The sequence below is a fragment of the Apus apus genome, chromosome Z (genome assembly GCF_020740795.1).
Source record: "Apus apus isolate bApuApu2 chromosome Z, bApuApu2.pri.cur, whole genome shotgun sequence".
Taxonomy (NCBI): Eukaryota; Metazoa; Chordata; class Aves; order Apodiformes; family Apodidae; genus Apus; species Apus apus.
The window spans coordinates 47123828-47147250 of record NC_067312.1 but is presented as its reverse complement, the minus strand read 5'-3'; the positions used below and the strand labels follow the sequence as shown (position 1 = coordinate 47147250).

General features: G+C 40.4%; 1 protein-coding gene across 17 annotated transcripts in view; it reads left to right on the top strand.

The window, feature by feature from the left end:
- AOPEP (aminopeptidase O (putative)) overlaps positions 1–23190 on the top strand; it is a 188440-nt gene extending 165250 nt beyond the window's left edge. For 4 of the 17 annotated variants that reach the window (XM_051642943.1, XM_051642952.1, XM_051642955.1 and 1 more), the window contains 3 exons: positions 9333–9419; positions 18353–18442; positions 21829–23190. In XM_051642943.1, coding sequence (XP_051498903.1) covers positions 9333–9419; positions 18353–18442; positions 21829–21894 — 243 coding nt within the window. In that variant the 3' untranslated portion in view covers positions 21895–23190. Of the gene's footprint in view, positions 1–7078; positions 7315–8937; positions 9032–9332; positions 9420–10176; positions 10263–12014; positions 12160–12671; positions 12797–14456; positions 17148–18352; positions 18443–20310; positions 21567–21828 lie in introns of those variants that run through there. The other 13 variants (XM_051642950.1, XM_051642945.1, XR_007891837.1 and 10 more) reach the window with 12 other exon arrangements.
- The last annotated feature ends 233 nt before the right edge of the window (positions 23191–23423 follow it).

Here is a 23423-nt window from a genome sequence, read left to right as displayed (position 1 = left end):
AATCTGATAGGCCACAAGCCTGTGAGGTCTAAATAGTGCAAGAAACAGGACAATTCAGAACTGCTAGCCATAGCTGGTTCTGAAGTCATTTCCTTAGCCGCACAGAGCTGGTCCCACTGCTGAGTCACCAACTTAGTAATGTGTGGGTAAAATTCTGATGTCCTCCTTTCAACTCTATGCCACTAAAATACCTTTGGGGTTGCAGTGTCCTGTAGAGGAATTTTGTTGTGTTCCATATGGAGTAAGCACCATCCTAAGCAGCGATAGTCTCTGTGTGCTTGGGAGCAAGGAATAAAAGAGGAGATGATGACTCAAAAATCTGAAACATGGAGTAAAATCTAGATGTAATTATTTCAGGAATTACCATGTTTCTTCTGGGTGTATAAAATGAATATATATTGCTTAAGAATTTTTGCTGGGGGTTGGGGGAAAGGGTGTTTGTGAGAGTCAAAGTCTCATGTTTAATTGTTTTGAAAATTGAAATAAAAGTTTTAAGCTATGCAAAGTTGGAAGGATGTGAACATGGGCTGGGTAGGCCAGCTGTGACCTACGCTGTGTAGAAAACAGGCAACCACATTGTTCATTGCCTGAAATTTGAGACTCATTTTCATATGGAGCTCCAGATTCTGTTTATGATGGTAATCTTGCCTGGAAATCACAAATGTTTGGACCACAGTCACTGTAGGAGACCAAAGATAAAAGGCATTCTCTAGTTACAAGAGGGAGGAGATAAAAGTAGAGTGATGGAGACAGTTATAAGCAAAGGAGGTAGCTTACTATTGCCTTGATACTTGCAGGAGCCCTTCCCTTTCCTGAAAAAGATTTATAATTTAATAATAATTCGTAACAGACAGTTGGTGTGCTTAATCTCACTCATACTCTTCAGAGTTGGATTTCTGTTGCGGATGTATGGGTGTTTATGTGCTTTTTCTCACTACAAGTTTGATTTCATAAGCCCAGCCCACTTTTATGTGCATGTATAAATAGCTTGTGTTTGAAATACATACACAAACACTGGATAAAAATGCTAGGCAGACTCAGTCTGGAGATAGCCAGGAGAGAACGTGATGATGGGAAGTATTGTAATCAGTCATGATGTTGATATAAAAAAAAATAAATTTACAGTGATAGCCGAGATATTCTAGCCATTATTGCAGATAGGCATTTCAGTAGAGTGTCAGAGGCAATGTGTATGGGGTTATATATGTAGACAGAGAACCAGCTGTGGTGATACATTTTGAAAAAGGTGTCGGCTGGGACCTTTACATATGCCCAGTTCTACACTTCTGAAGTTACGGGGCTTGTCCCTGCAGTACTTCTTGGTGGAGGCTGCAGGCTGAGGTTGGCTGTACCTGAGGCTGGGACATGGACTACCTTCCACTCCCCCTGGGGTACAACATCTCCTGGCCCCTGAGCACCCTTTCCTTATGGTGAGATGGCTGCATGCAGCTGGCTGGGAGAAGGGGTGAGCAGGGATGGAGGCACGAGCAAAGACCCGAGGGAGTGTGCTGAACAGGCAGTAATGAGCAGTCAGGGGAAAGGGGAAGCATTTGGTTCCACTATAAGTAGTGTATTTATGTTTTTAATTAAGGCTTATTTTTTAAAAGCTTTGTTTTTCAAATGAAGTGAGTTGACACGCTGTGTTAAACATTTCCTTACCTCACATTGCACGATGATACGGGAGCCCCTCCCTGCAGCATAGAGGAGGCAGCAGTGCAAATGGGAGCACAGTGCAGAGAAGCCTTCAGGCACAGTAGGGATGCAGTCTCCCAGCAGACGTTTGAAGCAGACCTGCTGCCTTTGTGCTGGTGGCCTTCTTCTCAGCTAACCATGCTGTAGGTCACTCTCCTATCATTGCTTTGTTGGTCTGTTGTGAAAGAGGAACTAAAATTGGAGGCCAGATCCTGTTGCGTTTCTGTCTCCTGTTAGACGGGGCAAGGAGGGGGCAGGCTGAGGAGCACTGGGATTACAGAATTAGGTGCCCTAACTGAGTCACTTATTCACAGTGACAGTTTTGACACCACAGGAAAGAAACCGCCTGTGCCACCTTTGAAGAAGGATTAGACATGGCTCCTTAGTCTCCTGTAGTTGATTACAGATGGAGCCCACATACATAGGGAGAAAAGTGTCTGGTCTCTAATTGGGAGCACTCTGTTTGCAAACCTGAGGTGGGGGAAAAAAAGGTATTTTGTCTTTTCCAAACAATTTCTCAGCATGGGCTTCATTACCAGGAGTGAATCTTGTCCTGAAATGCTGCCCTTCATTTGTTATGCCTTTCTGATCACAGAGAGCAGCAGGGATGCCCTCCGCTCTGCTTGGACTTTCACAAGCAGCATGTTTGGTGGTTCCTGGGCTTCTGTATACTTATGTAGGAAAGAGCCTCTGTGGTGGCAGTGGAGAAGCATATGTTTTATTTGGAGGTGGAAGTGGAGTCGTGTTTACCATCTGGAGACAAGGGATCTGATCAGGTTGCTCTTAAGCAAGGCTGTGATACCACAGAAGCTTTTTTATCAGTAAGGTTCAACTGGGTTATGTGAAACTAGGTGAACGCTAAAACCTGAGCAGATGATTGGAGAGGAAGGGAAAGTTTGGGAAGGAAATACATACCCATAGACCACATTTGTAAGGGTGAGAAAGTTCAAGCCTATTGCTAACTGAGGCTTGCACAGCTATGGGAACAGGATGCCTGACCTGCTGCTACACTTGTGCAGTTACAGGTTCAAATGAAGACAACTGTCCCACGATCTGCTGTTGGTCACACAACAGAATTTGTTTTCTAAAAGCCTGACTGCATGACATCTCTCTTTTCTGTTACTAAATGGAGGCAGTTGCCCCAAAATAGCAATTAGCTCCTGACAAAAACTTTTTTGATTAGCCAACTTGTTATTATATTACGGTTTCCTGAATGACCACGCTATATTTTTCTGGGTTGTCAGTGGGCTAAGATACACAGTGGGATGCACAGAGGGAGAGGAGGTGGTCCAGGATGGCAAGAAGTGGCATGGGGCTGTCTGTACACTCAGTGATGTCCAACGCAGGGCATGATGGGGCTCCATGAACTCAATCATCCTTGGGTCCAGCTGCCTCTATCCCCACTGAACAGCAGTTCTTCCCAGTACTGAAAATAAAATGTAGCATGAGTAAGGCTACCAAAAGACATTTTTTAAATTTGAAGTGTTACCATTATTTTGACTGTACCTTTGAAAAATGAAGTGTTTGATATGATTAAAGCATGTGGTACTGTGAGAAACAGCATTAATTGAACCTTGACACTGTGAGGGTCTTGGGAAAAAAGGTTGCCATCAAACATGCCTGCTACTTCCACACTCTATCTGGCCCAGAGTTCCCTTGGCCCTGCTGAGTTGTCAGAGCAAGTGCTGCGAGACGTGAAAGTTAAGTTATGCTATGCAAGTTCAGCAGTTTCTGGTCCAAAATAACAAGCTCATTTAAGCTATTAGCTTCTTTGCCCGGTCTCGGGAGAAACCCTTGGCATGTGCAATACTCACAATTGCAGAATCCTTGTCCGAACGATGAATCCATTCTACTTGCACCCAGTAGATTTTTGGGTATTGAGTACATTATTTCAGATTGCCAAGCTGATACTCTGTCAGTACAGTTGTAACACACATGGCCGTTTCATTGCTTCTGAGCTACTTCAGCATCGCTGATCAGCTTACTTGAGTAAATGTACATGAAACCAAATTTGCATGCTAAAATACCATGATATAGAAGACAGGAGTGCCCATTTGATATTCACACTATATAGAATGAAATGTCAATGATGCAACCTGGCTGGTGTATTAAAGAGTACTAAAGAGTACTATTTCAGCTAAGATGGGGGGGGAGGGGAAGGATCATTAACCATACTGTAATTTGGCAATTTTTTAACCAGTAATTCTTCCATGTTAAGCAACTGTAAAACATGCTTTTTAGTCCAAATATTGCCCTATAACTTGTGGCATTGTTCCTTAGTTATATAGGAAAATGACCTAATAGTTGAATCCAATTTATGTGTAGATAGGAAGAGACTGGAGATAAATGGTTTCAGATTGAACAGAACAGCATTCTGGTGCTCTGGAGATACCAGTTAATTAAAACTAATCTGTGGTAGCATTGCTTGTTGTTTTTTTTTAAAAAAAAAGTTTCTTTGTATCTTTTCCTCTACAAATTAGACTGGAGTCTGGCCTCTGAGGCTCTTTAACATTTAAGATTCAAGTTGTTCATGTAATTTTTTTCAAAAGTGGGAGCCTGTGTTTTATAAAGATCAAATATGCCTCCTACCTTTAATAAACATTTTATTTTGTTGAACAATAGCTCTTACTGTATTTCAAATTACCCCGTTTTCTAATTTTCTAGGATCTTTAAGTACGTTGCTTTTGTTCAGTGATTTAGACTTGTTGTCTCATGGCGCCTTTTTAATTGGATCCAGCTATTAGCAAAATGTACTCATTTTCCCTGAAGCTAGTCTCCCATTCTGCAGACCAAAAGCTTAGTGAACTCTAGCTTTTTTCCTCCCTTTAATAAAACCATGTTTTAAATTACTTGCTTTCTAAATCTTATTTGTAGACCTCAGAAGTAAAAGATTTATTTTTTACTTGCGTACATATGACTGAGGGCAATAACAAGCTAGGTCATTACAATATAATATATAAAGTTCTGTGATGATGTTTATTTCAGGCTTATCTGATCATCTGTGTGGGACATGGGAGAGTAATACGGATTAGTCAGAGTAATTTTATCACCTGGGTCAGAAAAGAAAAATATTTATTGCTTAAATGTTAAGATCTGTTCAAAATAGTTAAAAAATATAATTTCTTAGGTATGCCACTGGGAGATTTTCTTTTGAAAGTCAAGCCACATACTTGATGCGTTAGATGGGCTAAGTCAGTCAGCTTTAAGCACCATTTCCCAAAAAGGTCTTCACCCAGGCTGCCAAAACAAATGGACTGTCTTAGAATGAGATTATTAATAGATTTTATATAAATATTTATTTCAGTTTAAAAAGTTCATGCAACAGCTTGCATTCTCTGAAAACAGATTAAGACAGCATGGTTTTGGTTTCTAGACATCTTGCATTGCACTGTCAAAATGCAGGTAATGTTCGAGTTGCAAATAATATTGTGCAATATCGTATATTAAAAAAAAATAAATTAGATGTGACAACTGGAATTATTTGTATAATCTGCTGCTCCTAAATTTGGAACTCTGCTATCTGACAGTGGCATCTCTTCGAGACCTTTCATCTAGGTGCTAGCTAATACTTAGGTATTAATGGGGTTGATATTTATGAAAACATAAGAGCTGGTTTCCAAATGTAGCTGAGACAGAGTGTGTTTCAATATCTTCCTGACACTGAACTGCACCTCAGAAATACCATACAAACATGAGTAGTATATTGCAAAACTCTCAATTAAAAAACTGTTTTGTCTTGAAAAGCTGGGATTGGAGATATATGCACCAGCTGCAAAAGCAGGGTTGGAGGAAAGAACAATTTTGAGATCATGAGGATCCATCCATGAGGAACCTGAGGTCCCAGCAGACCTTTGCTTCCCTAGACATCTCTACCCATCCTCAGAGTACCACCTATCACAGGCTTGGAAGGATAGCTCTCAGCCTGGAATTGGGGGCTGAGAAAATAAATTATGTTTCCAACTTTGGCACGTGGGTCCCTGCAGCTGCCAAACCAGTAAAAGCATGTGTATGCGTGTGTGTGTGAGCAGTCACAGGTGCTGCTTCATATCCAGAAAAAGTCACATGTGCTCTCTGCCAGCAGTAACAGGAAGGATTGCTGTAAATTACTTTTCAGGTTTATTCTTTATGGTGTAACCTGCCAAAATGGCCTATGGCATGCATCTCTGAACTGTGCAGAAGAGCACAGAGAAACATGCAGGAGGAAAATTGGGAGAGGACTAATGAATTCTTATTTTTGCCTCTGGGTATTTGCTTCTGGGAGCAACAGAAAAGCCAAGAGCAGTATGGTTAGCTCGGTACTACCACAAGCTACTTAGTTTTCAAAATTTCCTTTTGAGACTGGTTTGTTAGAAGTGCCTGTTCACATGACATTCAATTAGGCTGTGAAGCTGTGGGGCCTGTTTTACTTTTCCTGCTCTAAGCATTGGATGAGATGTTTGGAACTGAATTTTTTTTCCATCCCTGCCTTATGTGAATAAAATTCTCATGTTTGTGGTATCAGCTTAGGGCGTAGATTATACTAGGAAAAATACTGCTTTGTAGTGTGAGTATCTGAGAAATGACTGGTTTTGCTTTAGCTGCAGCTTCTGTTACAAGACCATCTACACGCACGGAGGTAGGGGGAGAGTGGGGGGCAGGAGAGCCACCAATATATTGTGTGTTCAGTCCTACTTGCCTCTCTTGCACTCGGAACCAGCCTTAGTTTCTCTGCTGAGCTTGCCAGGGTCCCGCCGGTGGGCTTGGCCACCTTGCTGGTTTCACAGGCGCTTCAGCAGCAGTTGTTCCTCCAGCAGTTTGCTTGGCAGCGAGAGCATTTAGGAGATGAAGGTGTAATCCGAGGACAACAGACGTACTGCTCCTGCCCCTGCTGGCCAAGGGCCAGCATTTCAGATCTCGGAATGTGCCAGGATTCGTACTCACCCTGGGAAAGAAAGGGAAAAAGCAAAAGAGAGAAAGGAGGGCATGTGCTGTCCCAGATCTCTGTTGGCAAAGAAATAATTTTCTTTTAAACTGTTTGAAGGGAGGTTGGTTGCCAAAAGCTGGAACTCTATGGACGATGGTGCAATTAAGGGAATGGACACGGCGTGATTGTTCCATGTTTTCCAAAGGATTCAGATGATCAGGCCATGATACATATGTAAGGCAGACATACATGACATTAATGTGTGAGAAAGCAGGACCACATGAATGCCTCCATGAGAAGTTCTGTTCTGCTCTCCATGCAGCTATTGTAGTTGTGCCAGGAAAAGCATGTTGGGCCAGGACAGGCTGGTTTGTGCACTGTGCAAGCCAGGTCCCTGCTTCTTATCAAAAGTACTCTGAAGTTTAGGCCATAAAGTATTATGATCTCCTCTCTTAGGATCAATAAATATTTTAATAACTGCAGGGGTAAAAACAGCTTCACCAGGAGGTATGAAGAGAGCACCATCCCAGGAGACACCATTTGAGATCTTCAGCAGACACAGAAACTGGATTTGGTTGCTTACCTCCTGGGTGAGGGCTGTAACTGCTGGACCATGAGATGTAAAAGAGTAGTGATCACAGGAGAAGACCACAGTCCCTTCTGCTCTTTACTTGTACACGGCAAGAGAATGCATAAATTTTTATTTTTAAAAAAAATGTATTGCTGAAGGTACAGAATAAAGTGTACTGGATTAAGATATACAAAGATTTTGTTTGTTTGTTTGTTTGTTGTTTGTTTGTGGTGGGGTTTTTTTGGTTGTTTGTTGGTTTTTTTTTTTAATATGCTTATATTCTGTTTGATTAACTTGTCCTACAGATGAGATAGGTGTATGCTTATTTTTTGAACCTTAAAGGTTTGGTGCAGGCATGGAGCTGCTCAGGGCTATGAGGAATACCCTGTAACAAAGCTGGATTGTCTGGGAACATTTACTGGTGAAATGTTTAGTATCTCCAGGGAGGATCAGCAGCTGGGTACAGTTTTGAAGGTCTACATTATGAATATGGTCATCTAGAGCGAAGTGATAAATCTTGGAAAGCTATTTACTTTTGTAGATTTAGCTCTAATTCCTCTTACAGAAATCTTAACGGTTATTTTGTCAGCAAAAAGCTTTAAGTGACAGTTTTCATTCCCTGCTGTACATTATACTGTAACTGTTCAGTATTGTCCTTGCTGTGAGTTCAAACTTCACTCAGACACAAAACACCTCAGTATTTTATTTCATTCATAAGCTGTGTTCAAACTATTTAATGTAAGAGGTCAGCTGGGAAGAGATGCCAGGTGTGCAAAAAAGACTCTTCCAGTATCTGTGAGCATTTATCACTTGTTAATTATGCTAATAGAATGAACGTATAATTACATAAGCCTGTGAATTTTTTTCCTCAGATGTGAAGTTACAAGACAACAAGGAAAGTATTTACAAATAGTTTATTTCCAAAAGCAGTAACATAAAATATACTTAATGTGACTTTCCCCCCTCTCCTTCTTCCTTCCATTCTTAAGGTTACCAGTAAATCTATCATTCAAAAAATGGTCCATGTCCACTTATTTGATAAAAGAACGATATGGATTCAGTTTTGAAAAAGATGAGTACTGCTAACATTTTACTCTTACTATGAAAGATGATTATTAGGTACCCCATCTTTTGGAAGATGGGGCACAGACAGAGGCAGAAAGAGAAGGTTTGGGAGGGGGGAAAGGTTTTACTGCTCTTAACTGTTTTCCTTTAGGTTCAGTGCTGAGCCACTAACGGAATATAAAGTGTTAGGCTGATCACTGCCTACAGCTGAGGAAGACTTGCTAGAGAGTAAAATGACACTTCAGCCACAGGACTGGCTAAAACCAGAGAAAGAACTTAAAAGACAACAACAAAAAATCCTACGTGTAATTAATGTTCACTTAACTTGAGCAAAATACTTTTTGATGGGGATTTGCTTGAAAATTTCCATACTTTTCATTACAGTATATTAGTCACTGGTTTTGTCAATGTGCATTTGGTAGAACAGCCCAGCTGTTTAAGTGTAGATGGATTTTAAGTCGTTTGGATGATGCTTAAAATCTGTTATTGGTGTAGATACAGTCGCAAAACAGCATTTCATTTAACTAAAAGCTCCCTGTTTCATAGTTTTATATGTAACCCTTACGCTTTTTTCATGGATTTGATATTGATACAGAATTATATTTAAATCTTTTTATCACTTGGATTACACACTTACATGCGGGAAATTATCAGTTATATTTTCCAGATGTTTGCAGTGCTAATCTCCCTCTCTCCCTTCTAACAGTACAAAAGAAATAGCCTCTAGCCTAACATGAAGGAAAAAGTCAAGACTGGAAGCAGTGGAGGAGAAGATTGTGCAGATCTGTGCCTGGATCTGGGTTAGTTTACTAACTTGGAACCAGGAAGTTCAAGGTTCAAGGATGTCTTTGGGTATTCTGGGTTTCCGAAGCCCAGCTGATGCACAGCAAGCAGGGCTCTGTACCTCTGCCCAGCTTACCAGCCAGCATCGAGGGGCATCTGCCTGGCTGCAGGGGAAAAAAAATGCACCCACCAAAAAACACAAACCCAACAACAGCAACAAAATCAAACTGGTTAGAGAGGTACTGTTTATCAACAGTTGCACAAATACGTATGATTCTTTTTATTTTTTTTCCCCTAATGTTTTTTTTTTTCCTATAGGTTCGACATCGATGGTGTGAACTTGTTGTTAAACACAAGTACGTGCCTGGGTATGGGGATGTTGCAAAATTTCTCCAAGAAGATCAGGTCAGTTGCATTCAAATAGCTTTTTCAAAATCATCAACTTTTTAACACCCTTGGTATGAAACTAAAAAATTATTTTAAATATATTTTCTCGCTGCAATTTTTGAAGGAACCTCAATGTATATCCATCTTTTGTCCTTGCTGTAGTATAAGGAAGCCATCTAGAGGTATTCAACCCCACCTAAGCTTGCTAATCTTCTGGCAGGGAGTGAAATAGGGTATATTCCCACCCCTCCTTCCATTTTGTGCACCTCAGAGGTAGCAATGATGCTAGGAAGATACTTCTCAGCATTGGTTCCCTTAGCAGGATGACAAAGGCAAGTCTAGCTGTGAATGTTAATGATGTGAGCAAGGTGCAAAGCAGTCAGTGCTGCGGTGACTTGAGCTTTCAAGATGACACCCAGGAGAAGCATAGCATGACAATATACATCTAGGGAATGCAGGCTTTTCACAGTTAGGAAACTGGTACTGGAAGATTTTTGAAGGTCTTAAGGGGCTGGACATAAGTGGTGGCTTTACCATGGCTTTTATTTAGGCTATTACAAAGTTTCATTTCTAATTGTACCTCTGCCTTGTTTCTATTTCAATTTTATTTACTTTTATTCTCTAAGAACTCTACAAAATCAAGACATTCACTGCCTAGGATGACTTATTTTAAAATGTATGACTTTATTTAAAATGTATGTTAAAAACAGAAAATGTTGCAGGATATGTCAAAGTCTAGGCAGGATATTAATGTCTTTTTCTTTTATGTTGACAGTGAACAAAGCCATTTATAACCAAGGAGGTTTTCTGCATTCAGGCAAATACATTTTGTCACAACAGCACAATAAAGTTATGGCAGTCTCTTGTGTTGTTTCTTTCAACTCCTATTTATATCTCAGCCAATAAACAGGCTCCAGGCTTTCTGGCAAGCTCTTTATTTAAAACCAAAACAAAACATAAACCAACTTTTTATGAAAATAAGGAGTCAGGTATATTGTGTATATTTTAATCCTATGAAAGGATGGAGATAACCACCAACAGAAGCCTGAGGGGGGAGGTGCTGGAAATTGTTGCATTCATAAAACCAAACATACTGAATGGAATAGATATTATTCCAAATAAAGACTAGTATTTTCTGCAGTGTAAGGAAGTAATTTTTGCAACTTTAAAATGTAATCTTCAATGTCTTTCATTTAATTTACTCCAACAGTACATACAATTTCTGGTAGAACCTCAAGTGATTACAGCTCAAATCAGAGCAGTGACGTCCTTACTGATCATGAAAGACTTGGCTCTTTCTAAGTCTGGGAAAAACACAAATGTGCCCATTTAAATAATTTTCAGGACTACAAAACGCCATTATTTTTATTGCATGTTAATGCTTAGGCGTTGGGAAAAAATATTAACACTGGGTAGGGAAGGTAATTGCTATTTGTAATAAAATTCCAACATTTTTAAATTCTCTATGAAAGCAGTATGAGCCCAGGTCCAAAGCTGTGCACATGCATGGTGTGGCTGCCAGACCCTGGTGCAGCTACAAACCCCGAAAATAAGAGTTCTTGATTCTCTGGATAGAAGAGAGCATGCTTAGTGGATTGGCAAGGAGTTTGGCAAGTTTCTACCACTCTGGGAATTTTTCCTGTAATTTCAGTCTTTCTGAGCTGATTTTTTTAAGGCCTACTAGGCATTGCTTGAAATTGTGAGGAATAGTATTAAAAATTGTGGAGTTTCAGTGCTATCCAAATTTTTCTTTTCCTGCAACTGTTGAAATATTGAGCACAACTGTAAATCTCAGTATGTTGAGCTGCTAATATTTTGTCGTGTATAATCCTGCTTTTGTAAGTGCCGCTCAACACTTACTGAGTTGTATTTAGGTGAAGGAATTGTGTCATCAGAAAGAAATGGCATTCCCCAAGGTGTTTCCTGCTAGGTTAGCCAGTGCTTTGCTACCTGCTGTCAAAGGGGCCCAGATCTCACTCTCAAGGGGGCCTTTTATTCTGGCATGAGTACTTAGGAAGAATCCTGCCTTCTTATCAAACTAGAGGTTGTGCATGTTCAGCTGCATCTCACAGGTATAGAGAAGAGTCTGAAACACAGACCTGACCACATGCAGTTGATACCCACTTGCAGAATTGCCAAGTGGGAATTAGAGAGTGGACTGTTGCAGTGGATGTCGTCTTTATTCATGGGTGTGTATGGAAGCATCGCAGTTGGAAAGAAAACGTGTATCCTGTTGAAGGAAAAACAATTTGTTTTCTTAAGGGGCATTTGAAAATATTTCAAGTAGTAGATAAAAGAAAACAGATTTCAACTTGAAAAGTGGCAAGAAAAGTGGAGTGAGAAAGCATTTTCTTGTAAGAACATAACATGTACCTCATTCTTACATACTCTACAAAACATTTAGACAACCAGCCTTAGGCTAAGGAGCTCCAGAGAAAACTACTTTTCTGGGGAAAGGGTACGTGTTCTCGAGTATGTGGTTAGTTTTATGTTTTGCATTGTCTTTTTTGTTTTGTTTTTCATTAAAGGAATATTAGGAGGTAAATGGAATGAAAATCAGCTAACTAATCACCACTGGTGTTAGGATACCTGTGTGTTATGTTCCTCTTTCAGGCAATGGGTGTGTATCTCTATGGTGAATTAATGGTGAATGAAGATGTGAAACAACAAGAACTTGCTCGTAAATGCTTTGCTGCAGCACAAGAACATATGGATGCATCCTCAGCCAAAGTGGTGGCAGAGATGTTATTCTGAAGAGGTGATTTTTCTTTTTAAAATAAATACCCTGATTTTGCCTCATACAGAAAGAATATATTTTTACATCCAGTTGCCAGTGCAGTGAGTTGAGATTCATCTAGGCGCTAGGATAGAAAGTACAGAGCATGGCATGGTGTACACTTCATAACTGACTGCCTAGGAGGCAACTGAAAGTTGGAATGGCTGCAGAAGGCCAGTCTCCACCTGCAGTTGTTTCCCATTCTGTATTCTTAACTCTGCTTACAGAACTTGCAGCTGTGCAAGGAACACAACAAAGATGCACATTGACTTGATAGACAGCACAGTCTTTGAAATTAATCTGAGCCCACACGGGAAGTAGGAAGCCATGCATTTGGAAGCAAATCTGAATCGTGTGAGAACAAGCTGGTAATTCAGATGTTTTTGTGTCAAGTGTAGTGAGGCCTTTGAAGACAGATTATGAGGTCAGAGTAGCCTTAAATGAAGAAGCTGCTTGATATCATACATAATCTGTCTTGTTTCTAAAATGAATAGGAAGGAATCACCAGTGAAAATGCAAGAATTGCAAGAAATACTAATGAGATAAAGACTGCTGCAGGCTATAAACTGCTAATTTGTGAAGATATTCTCCCTTTCTCAGTCTATATGAGTAGCCGGAGGTAACCTTACAGTGTTTGTTCATGCATGCTTAACACATAGCCAATTAGGATTGGTATGAAGGTCTCTTCCAGTACAGCATACCTCAGATTTTTGCTTAATGATATAACTCATCTGACAGACTGATTGCCTTGGTTGTTCACATAACTTTACAGTTGATTTGTGGCATCAAAGTTCAGGCATCTAATTTAGCAAAACAATTATTTTCTAATTGTCAACAAGCAGAAATCTTAATTTTTCTTCTGTTCAAGCCTGTCTGTGCATGTAGCAAAACTTGAGAGTGAGTTCCACTGGAATTTGTGGTGTTTATTTATATTAAATACAGCAGATAGATACCATGAGGTATCTATCTATCTTATGTTATCTCATAAACAAACCAAGCAGGTTTGTTTATGAACAAATGATGTTATTCTGTATGGATAAGAACTGTGCCTGCCAAGAAAAGTTTTTGGGGAAGGTGGATTAGACTGTAGAGTGCCAGGAGATCAATTATGGGGTAGGAGGTTTGCCTTGTAAAACAGATACGGCTAAGAGACTTGCTGGTATGCTCCCAGTTATTGAGGACCCACAGGATCTTGAGTTACATTCAACAGTCTTTAATCTGGTAAATGCCATTAAGTGTCTGAATGCCAGAAACATGGAGATGCAGTTTGTTCTTGCTGCTACTGTGCTAGGAACTGTCTTGCTATAGTTCCTTCAATAATAAAATAAAATTAAGCAAATCCTACAATCTTCTGGTGGTAAGTAGCTATCACAGGAAGATTACATGGTGTGTGTATTAGCAATAGCCTAGAATTGCCCGTTGACTTTTGAGACAGACTAGAAGTGTGTGGTGAGCTATAACATACAATCTAAAGATACTGTTACAAGAACAACACTCTGTGTGACTGCACATCTTTCTTTTAATGTTGTGGCTGTTTGGGTTCCTGGCGTGATGATTTGTGACTTAAGATTAAAATCACATTGCCAGGGATTACCACACAGCCATGACCACAGCTGCTAGTATGAAACTCACCATAACTATCCGGTCTGTGCACAGTGTGGAATCCTCTCTGTCCATTAAACAAAACTAAACTTTGAAAAAAAAAATATATATATATATATTAAAAAATCAAAACCAAAACCAACACACACACAAAAATAAAATAAAAGAGGAAAGCAGCAGACACATAGAAGAACCTCAACTAATAATTAGCTGTACTGAGATGGAGACCTCTCTGGTGAGGTGCAGAGCTTAGCTGATTGGTGAACAGTGATTGTTTCCCTCTTTGTTCACAGTGGCTAAGTTCTGCACCTGAAGAGAAGGGGAGAGGAGACTTTGCCTTATGTCAGCCTGCACAGGGCAGAATGTGTTTGCTGACAGAGATGATGCCTTGCTGCTGAACGGGCAGATTGACAATGAGTGGGCCTGTAAAATGCAGTCTATCAAGAATAATAGACAGAGGTGACTTGGGGAGGACCAAAAACTCTTTGTTTTAGTAAAGAATAAACAGCATTGCCTACAGTAATTTGGTTACCATGCTTTTCTAAAGGTCAGAGGAAATAAATGTTTATGACTTCAAACTGAAATTGTCTATAAATCTTTGTTTCATAATCTTGTCTTTAACAGATGCTGTCACAATCTCTCTACAGTTGCAGCTTAGCACTGTGTATTGTTTGCAGGAAATGATTGTATCTGACTGGAGCTGCCACTTACAGCTGCTGCTGTTGTTCCAGGCTGTTGAAGGACCCGTCCTCCGGTGCCTACTGAGCTGATATCAGTTCTGATTTTACACACTGGCTCAGTTCAGCAGGAACAGGAGTCGAGCCCTAGAGCAAAAATAAATAAATAAATAAATAAATAAGAATTTTAGATGTACCATTTCTAAGAGTCTTTCAGAAGCATTGTTATACTGTTTTCTCTCAAAAACTGCATTATTATATATTATGATGTCTTGATGTTAAACACTACATGCCTTAAGGTGGGAAAGATACTGCAGCACTGTTTAGAGAGCTGGTGGCTTAAGATGAGAAGGTATGTGGCTGTGTAGCACATCACACAGTATTGCTCTGCTAACTGACCTCCAGCGTTATTTTCAGGATAACCTGCCAACAACCAAAAGAATGTGCTTGCACTGTGGATCTTCACTGTCTGTTCCAGCTGTTGTTGTGGTAGCTCTAGACATCTAAAGATATCATTGTTGACTCTATAACCACAGTTATGCTCTACCAGTAACCTAAAAAATAACTCCATTTGGAAAGCTGGGGAAATAAAAAATGTGCAGATACTCTTTTATTGTGACAGAGCAGTAACTTTTACTGCTGTTTCTGTTGCAGGAAAGGTCACAGAGAAACACTTTTAATATATCTCCTACTAAACTCCAGTGGTTCTAGGATTGCATTGACCAAGACATCAAAGGAAGGATTATGTGACTGCTAAAACAATCATCTGATAGAAACATTTATCTCTCAGTATTTATGTCTTCCAGACGCTCACTGTAACGAAAAACACTCAAAAATGCACACACACAAGACAAACCACGCACACACATATATGTTACTGTGGCAATAAGTAGTTCTTTAATACAATAAATTTGAGGTTATCCTTGCTTTTTGGAAATACAGACATTCCAGTTTGCAGATGCCAAGAACTCCTGGTTTGAATGACTTTATGCACTCCAGTAACTTGGCCAGCATTAGTAATCTCTGAAGTTTGGTGAAACTGTATTCTGTTCTTAAAATTCTGTGTTTAACTTCTGTGCTAAATTAAAAAGACAATATAAAATTAGAGGGAGCTAGGGTGGAGCTGGGGATGTTAATTGGCAGCTAAAGTAACTTGAGAAAAGTGACTATTCAGGTGATGAGATGGAACTGAATGAAAAACAAAGATCATCATTCTCTCTCTGTCTTGTTTAGGTTAACTTTTAAGAGAAATGTCCAACCTTCCATTTTCTGAGAACGTCTTCTGTACCCTTGTGCTGCTCATTTTGCACAGTGATAGATCAAGTGTAGTCCTTCTTTCACAGGAACGTCCTGCTCCACTGATCAGAGGACATCTTAATTTTTCCTTTCAGAGAGTAAAAATTTTAAACCGTAAAATTTTGTCAACATATTTGCTTTCTACACTATGGTTTTACATCAAACTCTCTTGTAAAAATAAATATTTTTTTTCAAGTACGTGTAGTCTCTCCATTGCACATTGCACAAACTTTGGAAAAAGAATGACCGTATTTCTAGTTTTGCAGTGGGAGAGGAACAGCTAAAAATCTTTAGTTAATGGACATTAACAAGAAAACTTAAATGTGGTAATTATTATTTTTTTTTAAGTTCTTGTGCTTGGTATTTAAAGTAAGAGCTTACCTCAATGGTGACTTCAGTTCAAAGAGTACAATTCCTGTTTACCTCACTACATTTTCTGATTTCCCCCTTTCCAGGCACACAGTGTCAATACCTGAATTATGGGACATTCAGCAACTTCTTTCAAATGCAGCAGGAGTTAGGAAATTGTCCAAGAACGTGTTGAGATGCAACACTGAATTCTAATGCAGTTATGCTCACAGATGTAGTTATTAAGGGATCCCATTCAGAAAAGAGTTACCCTTCATTTCAAAAGTTTATCTGCAATGTCCAGCAAAGGAAACCAGCTTGTTTTTTCCTTTTCCATTGTGCAAGAGAAAGAACCCAGGGCTGGCTAAGGTTCTTGCACAGACACAGAAATTGTAAGCCTGTTTAGCCAGTACTGTTAAGAAGTACATGGAAGACAAGACATTACACACTGGCAAGTACTACATCTTTTTTTTTTTTTTTTTTTCTTTCTTTCAAAGCAATCTAGTTTTCTTACCTTTTTTCTAATATTGAGCACAGCAGAAGTTTATTTTTCTTGCTACGGCTGTTTCAGTCTGTCTCAGCGGCGTTAACACGACCATGCACTTAAGCACTGATTTACCTCACAACAGCTTTGTGGTCCATCATGCATTGTAGCAACTGAGAAAATGAACAGAACGTAAGACACCAATGCCAAATAACCTAAAAAATGGCAAAGAAGTGGCAGTCCTGACCCTGCATCTGGGCTTGTATGGCTTTTTGTTGCAGATCCAAGCATTGCTAAGTAGAGCGAGTCTCCAGAGTAAGAAGAAAGCTAAACGTGGCTTCAGATAGTTATTGTCAACATCAGAAGATGGTCACTCATCAGAAGCAAGGAAGAAAAGGAGGCTTCTCTGCATATTATATAGTGGCTTCATTAACATGACATAAGCATGTAAAAAACTGGGAGTGATCCATACAAATTGTCATTTAATTATTTAAGCTTTTAATAAGCCCTAGTGAAAACTTAGCAGAAAGAAAAAATAAACCATTGTTTTTTATTTTACTGAAGATTCTCCCAAAGTGTTTCCATATTAATTTCCTGAGAAGAAGTTGTAGATTCCAATTATAGTAAATAAAAGCCAAAAACGAAAAAAATCCCTTCCCAAACTTACTGTAACTAAAATCCTAACTGAAAGTGATGTTTTATCAAATAATACTGAACTTTACTGTCACACAGTAAAATCCAGTGAAACTACCCATTTGTTGTTAAAGTTGTTTGTTCTTAAGTATTGTTAGGCATTTGGGGAAAGTGGTGGAAAAGTTACAATGTCAAATCTCCATTCAGAGCAGAAAATTAAGGCTTCAAGGCTCACGTATATTTACATATCCATGTAGATGGCTATGACAAGCACAGGCATTGACATAGGTTTGTCTTTGCCCTTCTATTTGATAGTTAGCCCTCTCTGAGTGTAGTAAAACATAGGGGTTTTTTTTGTTTTTCTCCCATTCCTAACCTTGTCCTTTCCAAACATAGTGGTAGTTTTACTTTGGACAGCATTAGAAAGCCCGGTGCTGAAGACTGGACTGTCTCCTTGCTTATTTCATTAGGCCAGCAGCTGGTTAGGATCTCACCTATTATTTTCTGAACATAACTTTCAACTGAAAAAGTGGATCTAGCATTAAGCTAAAACTTGGTCTGTGTAGTCAGGCAAGGATCACCATCTATGTTCCTGTGCCGCTTTCTGGGTCACTTGTTCATAAGAAAGGCAGACCATAATACAGGGGTGACCTAGACAAGTCCTTTGCCCCCAGAGAGGCAATACATTCCTGGTAATACGCTTTCTGCTACAAACACAGATTAAAACATACCATTTTGCTGACAGCAGTTCACTCACTTTGGATTCTGTCTTCAGCTTTGCTGGGAGGTGTTTGCAGCTGCTGCTGGCTTTGTGTTTTCTCCTTTAGGAGGGAATTAGCAGTACCCTATTGGCCATTCCTTGCATATAAAGAGGGAAGGGAAAATGGTCCAGCCCAGAAACAACAGGTCTAGCCAGAAATGCAGCCTCGGCAAGTGGGTAGCTTGAGGAAACAAGTAGAACTCAAGACATAAGGAGCCTATATGGATTTCTGACACATAACAAGCTCTATGAAAAAGGATATGATGAAAACAAATCAAACAAGTTCTACAGAGCTAGGCCATGGTAAAGTGCTGCAGCCAGCGAGTTTACCTCCACAGCTGATGAAAGTCTTGAAAATTTGTATTTCTATTGCAGAAAATTGTAGCTGTTTTGTTGAAGAGTTTGCAGGCCATGGCACTCCTGTCCCAACTTTTGTGTCTGAAGAGGATTTCCTTGCCTTCACAGGTCTGTCTGTCCACACATATGATTTAGGAGTCAGGAGTAGTTGTATAACAATTATCTAAGAGCATTCAAATTTTGCATCTGTAAGTAACTAATGGTATTTTCCTTTGAGCAAAGCACTCACCATATAATAATATACTTCCACAGTAAGACTGCCGGTTGGCATATACCACATAGTGAGCACAAAACCTTACTCTAATTCAGTGCAAACCTTTTTCCAGGACACTAATATCGAAAATAATTAACATATTTTGTGGTCTGTTAAAACTGTAAAATATCTACTTTTCATATATGATTTCCAGTATTCTGTGAGTTGGCATTGAGGTCCTCTGTAACAGGCAAGCTTTTTAAGAGACCCAAGTGCATTTCTGTTCTTTGTCTCAGTCCTTGATGCCCAAACTAGTAGTTCAGAAAAATAATGAATTACAAGACAGGACAAGGAAGCAACAAAAATAAGGAGCCTGACTCGTCTAGACTTTCACTACAAGTATACTGAGTTCAGGCACATATAAATACTGAAGTGCATGTATATATCAACATAGATATGTTCCCGTGTTTCTATGGACAGAATATAATTGAAAACTAATTTTTAAAACTTTCCTTGCTGGCTGGATGACATTTTACGTCAGTAAAATATGCCAGTGCATATGGAAATTGAGAGAGTTGCACAGTGCTTGTGGAATAAACTGCATTTGTCCACTTACCATGAGTAAAACTGAGGACACATTTTCTGCACAAAATTAAGGGCCTTACTGCAGCTGCTTATAGGAGCCAGAACAGACTTTGTTATCACCGTTACTTAAAGGCATGCAAGATTTGCAGTTGTGTAAAGATTTGCTCTTTCATGATGATTTACAGATCTGAAAACTGAACTGAATTTTCAGCTGAGCATCACTTTGTATTAGCACAGAACCCCAACAGCACTAGTGCCTATGTACTACCATGCAACAGCCTGGGTTTGCTCATGACTCACACTGCAGAGCTGACAGCTCTGCTGACCTTCCACATGCCTCTGAGCAGCAAGCTGGATACCGTTACAGTCTTCGGTTAATGTAGCTCACTACTCCCAGGCTTTTGACTCCAGGCTTGCTGGGAGCAGTGGCTCAATACTGGGGCTTTCTGTGGAAAAATCACTGCAGGACAGTTTATCCATGAGCCAATGGTGCCTGTTTGGCCTGTCATTCCCAGCCATCTTGACTTGATATTGTTAGCCCATTACTTTGCTGTTCAAATGCCTGATTTTTGAAACAGAGGGGAGACAGCATGGGTATAATACCAAAGTCTCCTCTTCTTTAAATATTTTATGACAATTAAGTTGTCAAGTCTGAATAAATCAGGGTAGGGGACAGCTGACAGAGACTGCTGCGTTTCTAGACAGTAGTATGCATGTGAAGGAAGGATCTCAGCAGAAAGTACAGATATTCAGCTCATATGTGCTTTTATGAGAAGGTTCTTCAGCTTCATTCTATGATGTTTGCATAACTTTGGGGTATTCCATCTTAGAAATAAAATTTTTTTTAAAAAGTGACTGCATCTATCATTTGTACAGCCTGCTCATCCACAGAGAGGAGGTAAAAGAGAGCATACATCAGTAGCTTAGCTACTGGAAAGGCAGAACAGATAGTCAGAACAAAGTCAATCTTAATGAAAATTAATTTTACAGGTGTGAATTAACAGTAATCAACATATTAAAATTTGGGCTAGCATAGTGCCTGTGGGCAGAGCTGGCATTACACACAGGGTCATGAATGACAGTTGGGGTGACATGTATCTTCTCTTCCCTGGCAAGCATGCTGGATTACCTGCACTGTTACCTAACTTAGCCTAGCAAAAACCAGTTGGTTTTAGTTGCTTGATTCACTTTCTCCTAGAAACCCATTATGGATCATACCTATATCCACTTTTGATTCTGGGCAGAAGAAAGAAAATTCTGGAAATAGAAAGAAAAGGCAATGCTTCTGACTAAGGAGTAACTGCATCTGAGCTCGCTCTGCCAATACAGCAAATGGAAGCAGAACTGTTGAAAAGAGATCAAGATCACTAAAGTAATGATGAAAACTCAACAGCTATCATCTCAAACCTTTAAATCCCAACAGAATTATCTTTCCAAAATGGATGTTATAGTTTCATATATAGCTAAAAGCATGCTGTACAGTGTATTGCTCAGCACTGATCACTTGTTTCTTAACACAGAAGCAAGAAAAAATGTACTGGTCTATGGTGATAACATTTGTATTTTTGTCATGTCTCCAGAAAAAGCAGTAATGATCCTGCCTACTAGAAACTCACAGGCAATGCCTGAGTTCACAGACATTTCTATCTTCATGATTAGTTCTGTAGCAAATGTCAAGGCCTCTTTCTTCTTCAGTGGAATCTGATACTGACTTTTCCCTCTCTGTTCACAGACATCTCAGGCTGATACAGAAGTGCAGCACAGTCACAAGATTAAAAGCACTTAAGCACTTACTGGCAGTGTCTACAGGGAATTTTAATACATATGGGAAATCTGTATCTTCAGCTCCCATTACAAGTTAGTTTGCAAATTAAAAATAAATAAATAAATAAATAAAATGAAAAAGAAGGAAGTCCTCTCTTTAGACAACTTTTATGCAGTAGAAGTTACAGCATCAGTAGTCAAACCAAAGAAAAGCTGCTTTCTCAGACATGAAATAGTAAGGGGATTTTTATCAGTAGCATTCAAATGACATCTTGCATGCACCTGTTTTGGGAGTGTCAAAATAAATCCACAAGCTAAGAAATAAAATCAAAGCAGTAATGAGTGAATAAACTGTATATACAGGCTGGTTTGGCACATACTTATGGGAAATCTGAAGGACAGTGTAACTCAGAATGTGGACTACTAAGTGGAACTGTTCGTTATGGTAAAGAATATGTAAAAATGTGTTATTTTCAAGATGACAATATTCATCTGCCAGAGTCCATGGGTCTCCCTAAGAGATATTTTTATCCAAAATAATTGGAAAGGGTCATTGTTCTTGAGCAGCTGGTTTTTTACAAAATGAATTATAATACAGAACAGTTATGAAACAAGCATTTAAGCAAGATTTGGTAAGAGATGGGAAGTTCATTCAATGTACAGACCAATTAAAAATACAGTATTGCTGGATTTTTTTCTGCTACTTGTTGTTCATGTTAAATGTCTTATATGGAAATGTGGCTTCCTAAACCTATCTGTACTACAACTTCATTTAATATAAAAATCCCAGAGAAGTTTTTGCAGCTGAGTTTCAACATGCTGAGATTTTTCTTCCTTCTCATCCTCTTTGCCTTCACACACATGCAAGAATATAAAATACAAACTAAGGCACAATCTATGCCTGCTAACTATATTGCTACAACTCAGCTGACATTTCAATTTTTTGTTTCAGTGGCTGATGGCAATCCAATGCCTATCCCTAGCTGTCTCCTGGCCCCTGAAAGGATCCAGATGCTAGGGGTACACTTAAGCCATCATGAGGTTTATCCCTTTTGAGCAGCCATTCAGCTGGTTAAAGGAAGATGGCCAATGCAAGCAAGGAAAACTTCTTCTTGGCATTCACCAGTGAACAGACCACCAAACAGCAAATTCCCAGAATAAGCTACTGTGGGAAACTGTTCTTTTCTTCTTGATAGGACAAGGGGTAATGGATACAAGTTGGAGCATGGGAGGTTTAAGATGAATATCAGGAAAAATTTTTTTACTGTAAGAGTGACAGAGCACTGGAACAGGCTGCCCAGAGAGGTTGTGGAGTCTCCTTCGCTGGAGACATTCAAAACCCGCCTGGACGCCTTCCTGTGTGATGTACTCTAGGTGACCCTGCTCTGGCAGGGGGGTTGGACTAGATGATCTTTCGAGGTCCCTTCCAACCCCTAGGATTCTATGATTCTATGATTCCCCACATAAGTCTAAACAAAATGTCTTTTAAGCCAGCAAAGGCCTCTCCTGATTATCCCCAGCGAACGAACTAAAACAGACTTGCTTCTCAAGGACAACTGAACCCAAAACAACAGATGTGGTCCGGGACAGAAAGGATGGGCGACAAGCCATCCTGTGCCCAGGCAGAAAGCGTCCGAACGGGCCTCAGGGAGGAGGGAAGGGGGCCCACCTGCTGCCCTCGCCACCTTTTATACCCCCTGACCCACCGGTCCAGTCAATGTCACTGTCCAGAGCCAATGAGCGTCCATGAGCCCCACTTTAAGGCGGTGACTGCCAGGGACACCCCCCTGCTGCGGACACTGGTGCTGGGACCCTGCCTGCCTGCCTGCCCCGGGTCCAGCCTGAGCCTCAGCGCCGAGCGTGCCGGGGTCCCGAGCCCTGGGGTCGGGGCCGGAGCCCCCTCCCCGTGTTGCTGCCGGTGAAGAGGAAACCAGCGGCCGCTGCACCCGCTGCCGAGAGGCTGCCCCTCCGACACCACGGACCTGCCGTCCTGCCCTCTGGCCACCGACCGACGCTGGACAAGTCGCCGGAGGGTAACATCACCTCACACACACACACACACACACACACATATTCCTTTCCTCATACTTGCACACACAGCGCGACCTCTTAAGGAGGAGCGGCGTCAGGTTTCCTTCCCTCCTCCCTCCTCCCTTTGGTCCTTAATCCTCTCCCTTAAAAGCACCTTTGCATTGCCTCCCTAAAGGACACTTTCTCACCACATACATATTGATATCCCTGGTAGCCATTCACACCTGCATTGTCCCTAAACATCATCCCTCGGTTTGTGTTAACCCTTAATAAACCAGTTAGTTTGTGGAGTAAATCTTGGCTTTAGAGGCAATTTCTGAGCGTGGAGGGGTGGGGGGGCTTTCTAGCTACCACCCTGAAACACGTTGCTCCGTGAGAGGCAGCGCCGCGTGTGGCCCTCGGGCTCATTCACAAACCCCTCCACATTGAGAGGGGGAGTCGCAAAAGTATCCTGACAGCCGGTAGCCCCCCGGTACCGGCTTGCGACAGCTACTCTCTGCTAAGGCAGAAAATGAA